The sequence below is a fragment of the Mesoplodon bidens genome (genome assembly GCF_964165515.1).
Source record: "Mesoplodon bidens genome assembly, chromosome: 17".
NCBI lineage: Eukaryota > Metazoa > Chordata > Mammalia > Artiodactyla > Ziphiidae > Mesoplodon > Mesoplodon bidens.
Window position 1 is genome coordinate 32,529,343 of NC_138174.1, and position 12,626 is coordinate 32,541,968.

The following is a 12,626-nucleotide window of genomic DNA, read 5'->3' on the forward strand; positions in this document are numbered from 1 at the left end:
CACAAAACAAGTCAATAATAGCATTAAACTACTAGGTCCTGAATTCACAGCACTGGATATCAGTTCTAAAAGGTACTAGCCACCACCATGTCAACATCACTACTAGACTACAAGGTACAGACAGGGCCAGCTCTGGAACACCTGAGAACTGTCCTGCTCAAACTGGCCAATGCCTGAGTCAGAAGGGCTGCAGGGGGAATTAGTTCAGGGAGATACCTTAAGATTCTCAATTACCAGTAATAACAGGTGAGTGACTAAACCCTTAGAACCATAAAAGTATCCAAGTCTAGTACTCCGGCATTAAGACTGTTCCTTAAAGAATAGAGATAATATCAGGATTAAAGAATTTTGCTTCCAATTTCAAGGGAGAAATAAATAAAAGTGGATATGAAACTCTGTATTACAGAAAACCTGGAGAGAATATAGACATAGCAAATGGTTTAGTGGTTGAAAGAAAGCTTCAAGGATGTACAACTTAATGGATATTCACATATTTCTGAATACTATATTTGTATACCATACTCTATAAGACATAGAACCCTGGATAGTTGTATGTAATACATGACAAAAGTAGAACATATTTCTAAGTTACATGTTATATTTTATACATTCTACTTGGTCTTTAATTGACATTGGTTATTAGCATCTTGGATGTGTTACTTTTGAACACTGCCTTTCTACCAAATAAAAATAATGTAAACAAACACAGATGTCCTGGTAAGCTGCATTTTGTTTGTTTACTACTTTACATAATTCTTGCTTGGAATTAAAGTTGATTATATAATGCAAACAACCTTAGTGACTTTATCGATTGTATCAAATTTGACTGTTTATTTAAAAAGAATACATCTGTAATTCACATGAGTCAAATTAATGAATTTACATAACTGGATAAAAGAGAAATGTAAACTGACTGGCAAGTAACATAACTGCAGGGTTTTAACCGATTTTTGTTAAAATGAAAACAATGCTAGAAATCACAATATCAGTGTATAGAACCTGAAGATGAAACAGAGCTACCAGCAAGTCTATCTATGGTGAAAACAAATAAAAAGGCAAGCTTCAGCCCAATTTGGGGTGCAAAGACTATCCCAACCCTTGACTCTTCCTTGTTTATGACTCTGTGATGATTTTTCATCTAGAAATGATTAGCACTTTAGGTTTGTTTAGTCAATAAGTAAAGGCTTTTCTACAAGAGAAAAGTCTTGTAGGAATCTGAAGTTCAGCTTACCTCAAGATAACAGCCCGTCTTTGACATATACACAATTACATTAAGCATATCACTTTAAAAATAAAACAGCATTATGGGAATCTTTAAAAATGTACCTGGTAATTATAATCAGTTTCCTAAAACCACCAAATTTATATCATTTATACAATGTTGATAAATTGAAAACACATCACTCTTTAATGAATTAGTGAACTTATTGAGCTTTTTTAATCCAGAAAGAAGAACAGAAAACTTCAAGGCATTCCATGCTGTTCATCATTTTTTGGGTAACTCTCAAGTATTGTTTAGAACTTTAAGCAAGTTTTCCTGTCTTTTGGGGGATGGGTGGGAGTTTGAGAAGTAGGGAGAGCCAGATTGGAAATGGTGAATAATTGATATGGAAAAAAAGGTGAAGTTGAAGAACATTATCATTTGTCACCCCCTCCCCCAAAAAAAGAGTATATAGAAAGTTCTCATTTTTTCTTCAACTGTCCTTCTCCTTTCTTCACCAAAACAATTATATTCTAAAATGTTAATATAACACAAACCAGAACTTGAAACAATATTTTTAGGAATATTCATAATCAACAGGTAATGAAGCTCTGTTCATATTTCCATAGCAGATGGTTTTTAACAGCATCACTCCTTTCTCATTATATTCCATTTGTAGTCAGGTATGATTCAGCATGGAATGTGTAGAGTCAAGGTCAAGTTTGTGTTGACATGTCCTGAAATGGAAGTGATCCATTTCTGTCTTAAAATCAAAACTATAACCTCTAGCCCTGGTATCTGGGAATATAATTGTTTTAACTTTCTGACCCCTCTGAGCACACTGCTTGTAAATCATACCTCTTTGATGTGAACTCTCATTTTCAAAGGCGGGCATAACCTGGCAATTTAAATAAACCTGAAATATCTGCAAGTTTGAGTTCATTCTTCTGTGACAATCACTAGACAGAACATGGGAATAGTTTTAAATCTCTGTGATGATATGCAACATAAAAGGTTACTCGTTAGACATTTTCACATAAGTTTGTATGTGTTTCAGGCTTAATGTGGATGGGAATATTGCAAAATTATAATTTTACATATTATGCTTTTCATTCAAGAGTCAAAAAAGATGGGTAAAAATCAAAACTCTAAGTAGTCTGTGGTTAAAATTGTAATGCAAATTCTCCCATGTCTCATATGGAAGATATTGTGCCAAATAGGGATCAAGAGAAAGACAGAGTGATCAGGTGAAAGAAAATAAATAAGGAAAAAAGAAAAAAGAATAGAGAAAAACAAGATGAGGAGGAAAGAATACTCTGGAGAACTGGGTAAAAACAAAAAGCATTTTTCTAAAGATAATAAATTTAAAAGTTTCATAATAAAAATTATAAGGCTGTGAACAGGAAAAAGGTGATTTTTCTTCTCCTGAGTTTGTGAACTTTGGGTGCAGGATGGAGGGTGAGGGAGGAGGGGAGGTGCCATAGGGAGGGCTGAGTAGAATGGGTTCATGAAGACACAGGAAGGAGTTTAAGAGCAAACGTTGACAACATGCCAAATATAGTATGTAGACATAGTCCTTTAGTTATCCAACCCAAATTTTCAAAATTATATCAAATACAATTCCATCATGTCCCTGGAAGTTGGTAATAATATAGCTGAAGACTGCAGGAAAAAAAATAATCTTAAATATTAAAAAAAATTAAATACTACTTTAAAATATCATCATGATGGCTGAGTGTAACCAATCTCAAAAGAAGGGAAGAGCAGGAGAAAAGAAAGCTTGATAAAAAGTCTTAAAGTTACAATACCACTAATATATAACACTGGAAAGTCTTTTTTCACCTCTTTAGACCCCAACTTCTATAAAGTAGGAGGCCGGAACAAGGTGATTATCAACATGTCTCGAAGATTTTCTAAAATGCATTCATTTTTCACCCTCATTGCCAAGAAAGAGACTATATTTCTAATTTCAGAGTCTAAAATATGAGATGAACTGAAGTGAATGATTAGAATGAAAAACTGAAGCTACTCTTGCAATATGTTGGAGTACACAGCTCTAGAATAAATCACAAATATAATCTCTAGTCTTAGGAGTGCAGGTTTCATTTTACATTTTGACATTAAAGAGAGAACTTAAAAAAATCATGTTATGCTTTAGAAAAAAATCCTTGGACTTCATTTTCGGCTAGAATTTCAATATATTATTTAAAATCAAGATAATTTCCCATAAATATCCTCAGGTTTTAAAAAAATGCAAGATGGACATTAAATGTTTTTGAGCAATGACGATGTGAAAAGCCTTACATTTCCTTTTCTCTGTTTTCGCACAGTATAAAAATCACCTCCAAAGAGAGCTGACACTGAGAGACAGTACTTACCACAACAGCAAACTGCTCAGGTTCACATAAGTTGTTATAGTCACTCTTGAACTGAGACAGTGAATTTAACTGTTTTTGATCAGGAAGATGCTTCATTAAGTTCTAAAAATTAAAACCAAAAGAAAATATCTTCACTAAATGTGCCTCTTAAATTCTAGGAAAAATTTTTAATAAACTATGGGAAGGAAATCATTGAAGAAGTTAATCTTTAGTTTTATTTCTAGGTTACCTCCCTAATATTACACCTTAAGCTACATTCTCTACATCTTGAAAGCAACCAATTTTCCTCTTCTCTATCCAGGGTTATTATATATTCAAATCAAGTACTACTGAATGTTTATTTGATTAGCTATATATTGGAGAAAGAAGAATTCAACCTATACCAAAGGAACAGCTTTCTCACCTGGATAAATGTGATCAATTACATTTCAGCTTTAGGGAATTAATGTCAGAAATTTCAGGCAAAGCCAAACATATTTTAGCACTTCATTCACAGGGACAAAAGAAATCATCATATTGCTACTAATAGGCAAGGGAAAGAATGGAAAAGAAATCAAGGGAATTGTAATGACAGCATTTGCAAGATTTAACCAATATGATTACAGTTTTAATAATAAAAATGAAGATATCTCTAAAACAAAGTAACTTTTCTGATGTGAAAGAAAATTTGAAAAGTCATTGAAAACACAGGATGATACACCTTGCAGATGAAAGCATATAGAGAGAACTTAAGTGACGTGACTGTAACAGCCCTTTGCCTATATCATCTGCAGCCCAGAAACCACAGGTTCATTTGGTTGTTCTGGCTCCTTTGTCCACGCACAGCCTTTCCCAAGCCACACACTTAGACAACAGAAACACTCCCAATGGAGAAAGACCAAGGGAATACATATAATTACACTTCTCTGTTAAACCATCCCTTAGACAAAATCTATATAGATCCTCTGTATCAAAATATAATCGACTATAATAGTAGTACAGCGAGTTAGTATACTGATATTAAAATTAAGAAAGAAAAGAGTGGTTGGTGCTCACAATTCCAAATTACACCATCAATAAACTCTGTACAAGCCCAAAGTCAAGTACAAATTATAATTAACCCTACATCATGCTGAATATATTTAAGGAGGAAAAAAAAAAACCCAAAGGTGTTATTAGTTAAAAAATAATGTTAGAGAATGTTACATATCAAAGAGTTAGATCAAAGAACAAGTTTTTGACTCACTGTGTACCTTTGGACATAAACTTGATTGACTGGCCAAAAACAAACAAAAAAGTGGCAATTTAAGATCATCCCTAAAAAAAGTATTCACGATTAATACTATCAAACTGAATAAAAACAATAAAGGTATATGATTTTCCCATATAAACAGAAGTTTCCCTTAGTAGAACTGCCTGAGACCAAAACACCTGGTTATTAATATTTTCTTTTAAACATTCTAGTTGACATCTGATCTATTTATTACATTGGGCTTCTGAATTTTTTCAGCATCCTTTCAGATAATCATCATATCCCCTTAAGTATTTTTAGTTAATATATACTTAAGTTTTAATCTTTCATCACAAATTCATTAATTTTTCACTTCATTATTTTTGCTTTCTAAAGTAATGAAACTATTGTGATTTGTAAGAAGAGTACAGGCCCGACCTTCCTTTGTCTCTCCCTTTATCATATTTCCCATCCTAAGCTCCTATCGAACTAAATTCTTCAGTTGCTCCCACACACCCAGCTTTTCCCTCACACGATCCCTCTGCTCTTTTCTACATACATGCCATATTCAACCTTTAAGGACACTTACACACAGATACGCACACTTAGCACATTATCTAGTTCTAAAACAATCTCAACACAGCCATGTTTATCCTGTATTATACTTATATATGAATGCCATCTCCCCCGCCACTCCAGAAAAGTAAAGTCTATGTCCGATTGAGCCTAACACCATGCCCTGCACATGGTGAGCACTATGAAATACGGGCTAAATTAATTAATTAATTAATTAATTAATTAAAGACTGATGGGGCAAAGGTAAATGGGTAACAATGAGGTGGAAAAATAACATGCAAAGATGACATCAATACTGACATCTTGTTATATATCAATAAATAACTAGATATGCCATAATAAGATCATGACAATGAACAAAGCTTACCAAGATAATGATTATTAGAAAGTAGTGCTTTTTCCATGCCCTGTTCAAAACAGGCAAGTTCTTCACTTTACAATTAGAAAGTATTTTTAAAATTAAAAACAAGACTTCAAATAGCATAAAATTCTTATTGTTAATGAATATTTGAAGACTTTACATATGTCCAAACTAAATTTTTGCATTTTAAATTCATAAGATTGGTTTTATATTTAGCAATTGTGGTAACTAGAATAATGCCCCAATCCCACTAAGAGGTTCACACCTAATCCCCAGAACCTGTGAAATATTAGGTTACATGACAAAGGGAATTAGGGTTTGGGATGGAATTAAAGTTGCTATCAGCTGACCCTAAACTAGAGAGATTATCCTGGATTATCCAATGTGCCCAATGTAATCATAAAGGTCATTAAAAGTGGAAGAGGGAGAGAATAACAGAGTAAGAGGAAGATGTGACTATATAAGACAGGAACAGAGAGCTGCAACATTGCTGGCTTGGAAATTAAAGGGAGGCATCCACCAGCCAAGGAATGCGGGCAACCACGAGGAGCTGGAAAAGACAAAGAAATGAACTCTTCTCTGAAGCCTATGGAAAGGAATGCAAGTCTGCTGACACCTGGACTTTGGCACAGTAAGGCCCACACCAGACTTCTGTTCTACAAAAATGTAATACATTTGTTTTATAGTAAGCCACTAGATTTGTGGTAAATTGTTAAAGCAGTAATAGAAAACTAATATATTAATAAATTATATGGAACTGAATGTTCTTAGGACATGAATTTTAAAATGCAAACTTTTTTCCATCTCAAACAACAAAAGTCACATGATCATCCAAAATATTCATATAATCAACTTAAAAGCTACTCTGTAAATATTTAACAAATACATTGTAAAAAATACATATGCATTAAGTAGAAATATTTTATTGAAGGGACTTGGAAATCTACTCTCAAGAACAAAGCACATTCACGATCAACAGGAATAAAGATAAAATGTAGTAAAGAGAAAAAAAATGCTTGAAAAAGGTTTGTTGAATTAGGTAGTTTGAGTCTGAGACTCAGCACAAATCACTGATGGGATTATATATTACGACCACACTTAGAATATAGGACAGACAAAACCAAGAACTTCCAACGACACCACTTACTGATGGATTAAAACATCTAGAATATTTTTAATCAGTTGTTAACAATGGATTTAAACAACTAGAATATTTTTAATCAGTTGTTAACACTAACTAATAAGAATAAAAGATAGCAAACTGAAGATATTGTTCTCTCACTGTATGATTTGTGGTCTACTTCTCCAACTTTAAATTCTGTCAAGACATGCATTGCTGTACCTTATGTATAGAATTCAGCAAGTAATTCTGAAACCATACTAGCATTCGTTAAATAATCCTGTGAGTAGAAAATATTTTTAAAATCTTCCAGCCTTCTGAATGATTCAGAATACCATGGAAACAAATTTCTAGAATTCATGGGAACACAAAAGACTCAAGTAAGGGTTGTTAATCAAGGTAACTCTAAATAAAGAGAAAATTCCCTCAGTCTTCTATACCAAACAATAATATACTTTTATAAAACATATAAGCCCAAGAAAAACACATCCTATAAGGATGCTACAAATAAATTTAAATTAGCATATTACTAGTCTTAACTGTAAAAAAAACATAAACATACATGTAAAAGTAAACAATTTGCCTTTCAAAAACAGTCATTTGAAATAATTGAAATGTAATCACTTGATAGCATTATATTTAGTTTGCAGTTAAGAGAAGATGCAGAGCTTTATCTCCTGGCAATGCAGAAGTTATGCTCAAACTAATTATGCAGCAATGATTTTCCAGTTGAATGATTTAGTTTAAGAATTTTGCTTCACTTACAGATTTCTATTTAATGAGAAGCTTGCAATGAAATATTGGAATTTAAGCTCTCTGCCTGTTTGTTTACCTGAATCATAGACTCTGACAACCGTGTTTCATCCACTTCCAATATCATCATTTTGATTTCCTCATATGGCACCCGAAAAGAACTCAGGAAGATTGCTAAGAGGAAGAGGAAAAAAAAGGTTCATAGTGAAGAAGGTAAGAAAATAATTTGAGATGTAGTTCTATATATAAAATCAAAAATAATTCATAAAGTGAGAGATTTTAATTATTTAATATAATTACTGGGGGGTAAACTTTCATTAGCACATTTTATACCCTTCTCCAGTTTTAGAACTAGTGTTTAAACAACAGTCCTATATTATTATGCTGGTTGTGAGGTTGATTTTTAATGCTTAGTTATTAGCTTAACATAGGAATGGTGCCAATTTTGATGTGATTTTAGAAAACTGAAATATGTTTAGAACACTATAGAGATATCACATTGTAATGAAAGGAACCATAAAACCTCAATATGTACATGTAATATTTATCTACTCGTGTGTTATTAGCCTGCATAATATCTTCTGGCCTTATTAAATAGTTCAGAAAAAAAAATTTTTTTAAGAAAACTGCTAAGCAGTGCATTAACACTTTTCCAAGTTATAATAGCACTTCACTGTTCAGAAATATTGTAGACAATATGCCAGAGAAATACCTTTTTTATGTAACTAAAGCTTAAATATGCAATATTAGAACACAAATTTCAATGGAAAACTGTCCAAATGGACTAGATGGGTTAATATGTTATTACTGAGAATTTCAACATTATTTACATTTTTATACCTCATACATCTTATGTTAAAACACAGTGATCTCAAAAGTATATAAGAATATTTTCATAGCATTAGATTTAATGCTTTTACTGTTTCCCCCCTTATTCTACTAGTATTATTGTTTCTTCTGTCCAGTAACAGATGTCACTTCTTGAACACACTCAGACCTTGCTACCACTAACTACTACTTTGTTTTATATACCAAACATATCATTTTATTTGTAGCTATTTTCATATAAAAACACTATTTTACATAAATAGAGAAAACATGGTCTTTCTTGGAGTAAGGCTGTATTCCTGAGGATACCATGGATCAACTACAGACGAACAACGAGAGCACCATCTGTGTTCTTATCATCAGCTTCATTCACACATTTTGAACTCACACAGTCATAAATGTGGGATAATAGTGCTAGAAATTATAAATGTGTATAATCCTCAATATCCCAAGAATAAGATGGAACAAAGGAGCTAAATGATATTGTAAAAGATAGAGATTAGTGGAATTATAAAAGGATAACCCCATTATAGACATTAGAAAGCACAAAAATATAATATTTATGATCATATATAATAGTAATATGATCTCAAAGAGATAATCAATGAATAATTGATAGAGAGGGAATAAAATCTAAATCTGTACATCATGTATAAAACAAGCTGCATATGATTGTAGGATTAAATATAAATATTAACAAATAGGAATACTAAAAGAAATTTAGCATGGCAAATTAGCTCATTTATGGTTAGAGAAGAACTTCTTAATCATAAAAATCAGTGAAAAACATGAAAAGATTGATATCTGACAAAATAAAAAGAAAACACTAAAACAATTAAAAGTGCTTTAAACAATTAAAAAGCAAGGAAATTGGGGGGATGAACCTGCCTCAAAATTCAGAGGGCTTTCTCCCACTTCATTTACAATACAATGAGGTCCAAATAGGAAAATGAGAAAAATGTATGAAACCTCAAAGGAATAAGAAAAAAGTTACAAAACTATAATATATAATATGCTAAACATCAGAAGTAAGCAAATAGAGAAGGCAAATTGTTAAGATAGTACCTGTATTGCAAACTTAGAAAGATAGTAAGATTAATCAGAATCCTTAAAATTCCCTTTGAGAGACAGTAAATTCTACTCAAGAAACCTAACCATGGACACAATAACAAAACATAAAAAAAGGTTATAATGTTAAATAGAAAGATTAAAAGGAAAGAATTATACCAAGGCATAATATAGTAATTGAGAGAAAGAGATTATAGTTTTGTATTTCAGGCAGCATGGCAAAGTGGACAGAGAACCTTGAAATATTTTTAAAAAGTTATTTTCTATCTTAACCTTAAATCTATTTCTGAGCTGTAGTGAAAGAAAGGAAAATAGAAATCCTGGAGAAAATGAAATAACTACTTAAAGAAATGAAAGAAAAGTTTGAAACACTGGACAGGAAAGAGAAGAACATTATTAAAGAGAAACAAAGATTTGAGGGAGAAAAAAACTTTAAAAATAAAAATATATATATTTAGCTACTGAAATGGAAAAGTCACATGGATTAGACATCAGATAAAGAGAAAATTGGTGACATAGGCAGAGAAGCTACCCAAAACACAAAGACAAAGAGATGGAAAAGTTCTAGGTTAAGAGACACAGAAGATGAATAAGGACACCTAAAAATGTCTTCTTGGAGTTCCAAAAGGAACACATGCACATACACACACGCATGCACACACACACACACACACACACACACCAGGGAAGAAGCATATTTAAAGAGAAAATGTCATTTTCCAGAATTTTAGAGAGAGACAAATCATCAGAACAAGGAGGCTCCACAAGCCCTAAACAGAATTTTTTCTTTAAAGCTACATTAGCTTCTTGTAAAACACCAAGCATGGGAGAGTTTGTACAGTGGGATCACTCAAGCTTTGATACTGGAAGAGAAAATTGGTACGAATGCAGAATAGGTATATACTTAGGGTAGAGGTATACTTAGAGAAAAGCCAAACTTTTTCTGTAAATGGCTACATGGTAAATATTTTAGGTTTTGTGAGCTATACAGTCTGTCACAACTACTCAACTCTGCTATTGCAGCCCAAAAGCAGCCATAGATAATATGTAAAAGACGGCCCTGGCTAAGTTCCAATAAAACCTGTTTAAAAAAACAGGCAATGGACGACATTTAGCCTGAGAACTATAGTATGCCACACCCTTAGTATCACCAAAAGTAGGAAACAACCCAGAGGTCGAATGAAATAAAGTATAATATTCAAAGAATGCTATACACACTAAACTGCAATGAAAATGAATACACTACAGCTAGATGCATTAACATGGTATGATTTTATACATGTAATATTCAATATTAGTCAAAACCAACAACTTATTGTTTAGGAACATGTATGTGGTTGGTAAAACTGTAGAGAAAAAAGGAAGGGAATATTTAACTCAAGATTCAGGATAAGGTTACTTCTCACAGGAAGGGGGATAAGATTAGAGAGGGTCATATATAAGTCCCTAAGTATTAGTAATGTTCCATTTCTTTAGGTATGAATGTTTGATTTATATATCATGCATTTTATATATTCTCTCGTATGTATAATATGTCATAACAATACATTTAAAACAAATTTAAATGAGTGATATGAAAACAAAACGAATCTGGTGGAAAAAGGTGACATACTGTGTGGTAAAGGGTTAAGTTTTGGAAAAAGGTGACATACTGTGTGGTAAAGGATCAAGTTTACCCAAGTAAGGTCTGGCTCATATGAGGTACTCTGTAAGCCCTTGGAATGCCCTGTGTGATCAGAGTGTCTTTGTTTACTGGGGGCATTCACTGGACCACACCAGACAGTCTATGCTAATAATGTGATTTATGGTGGGGGCTTTGGGTCATACAATATTAGCTTGAACTGTGGAGGGGCTGGGAACTAAGGCCATCATATGGGGGTTCAGCTATAATCAAGACCCAGTAAAAACTCTGAACACCAAGGCTAGGGTGAGCATCTCTATTGGCAATAATCTGTGAGAACTGTCACACATCGTTGCTGGGAGAAGCTACTACTGTCCATGGCTCCACTGGGAGAGGACAACTACAAACTTTATGCTTACAACTCTCCTGGACTCTGCCCCACATGCCTCTTCCCTTTGACAATTTTAATCTGTACCCTTTTGCTATAATAAACTATAACCATGAGTAAAACAGCTTTCAGTCAATTCTGTGAGTCCTTCTAACAAATTATCAAACTTCAGAGTGGTCTTGGGGACCCCCAAAATTTGCAACTGGTGTCAGAAGTGAAGGTAGTCTTGGGGATCCCCTAACTTTGCAAATAAAACAACTATATGATCTCACTTATACAATTATGTAATTATATAAACATAAATAACATAATGTATAATTAATAATACATGTTTAACAACATACAATAATACATGAAAGAAAAAATTAAATGTGAATAGAAAAATCTACTTTGCAGACAGATGTAACTTATTCCTTAACTTTCTTCTATATTTGTAATTCATCCACTACTTTCAGGTATTATTCCATAATTAACATATATATTAAACAGATATATTTATAAAGATTGAACTATGTTTTTTTTATAGTTTATGAATAAGTTTTAGGGAAAACATTTGCTATAACTAAGGGCAAATAAACTACAGAAGAGTTGAAAATGGCCTAATGCATAACACAAATCAGAAAACAAGCATAGACCTTTAAAAAATTTTTTTTAAGTTATTGAGAATAATGAGATACTCATTTAAAGCTTAAAAAATATCCATTAAACTGAATCTCTGTACTAACATGCATTTTATCCTTCAAAATGGGATTATATTGATCCCAGTGGGAAGCTTTGAATGCAGTGAAGGAGTGTAAAGTGTGCAGATTTTGGAACCAGTCACACATGTTTTCTGCAAGGGAACTTATAAATATTTAAACCTTTACATTAATTCCTAGGTTTCAGGGTTCCTCCCTTTATAGCTCTACTACTACCCACTCCAAAAAATCTGGTAAAGCATATGAACCTTGTAAAACTCCTGAGCCATCTCTTGATCCTAGAATGGCTAGAATTCTATCTTTTACACTGAGCCCAGAGTCTGCCAAAACCTTTACAAACTCAAAATATAGGGATCCCAACCCACCTTTAAATAAATAGGTAAATAAATCTGTGGATTTTAGATCCTTTCCTCAAAACTCTGTG

General features: G+C 32.7%; 1 protein-coding gene across 1 annotated transcript in view; it reads right to left on the reverse strand.

Moving 5' to 3' along the window:
- Positions 1-12,626, reverse strand: part of DIAPH3 (diaphanous related formin 3) — a 538,397-nt gene that overhangs the window by 268,741 nt on the left and 257,030 nt on the right. The window contains exons 19-20 of the mRNA XM_081214488.1: positions 7,679-7,773; positions 3,580-3,681 (exon numbers count right to left, since the gene is read on the reverse strand). Coding sequence (XP_081070614.1) covers positions 3,580-3,681; positions 7,679-7,773 — 197 coding nt within the window. The remainder of the gene's footprint in view (positions 1-3,579; positions 3,682-7,678; positions 7,774-12,626) is intronic.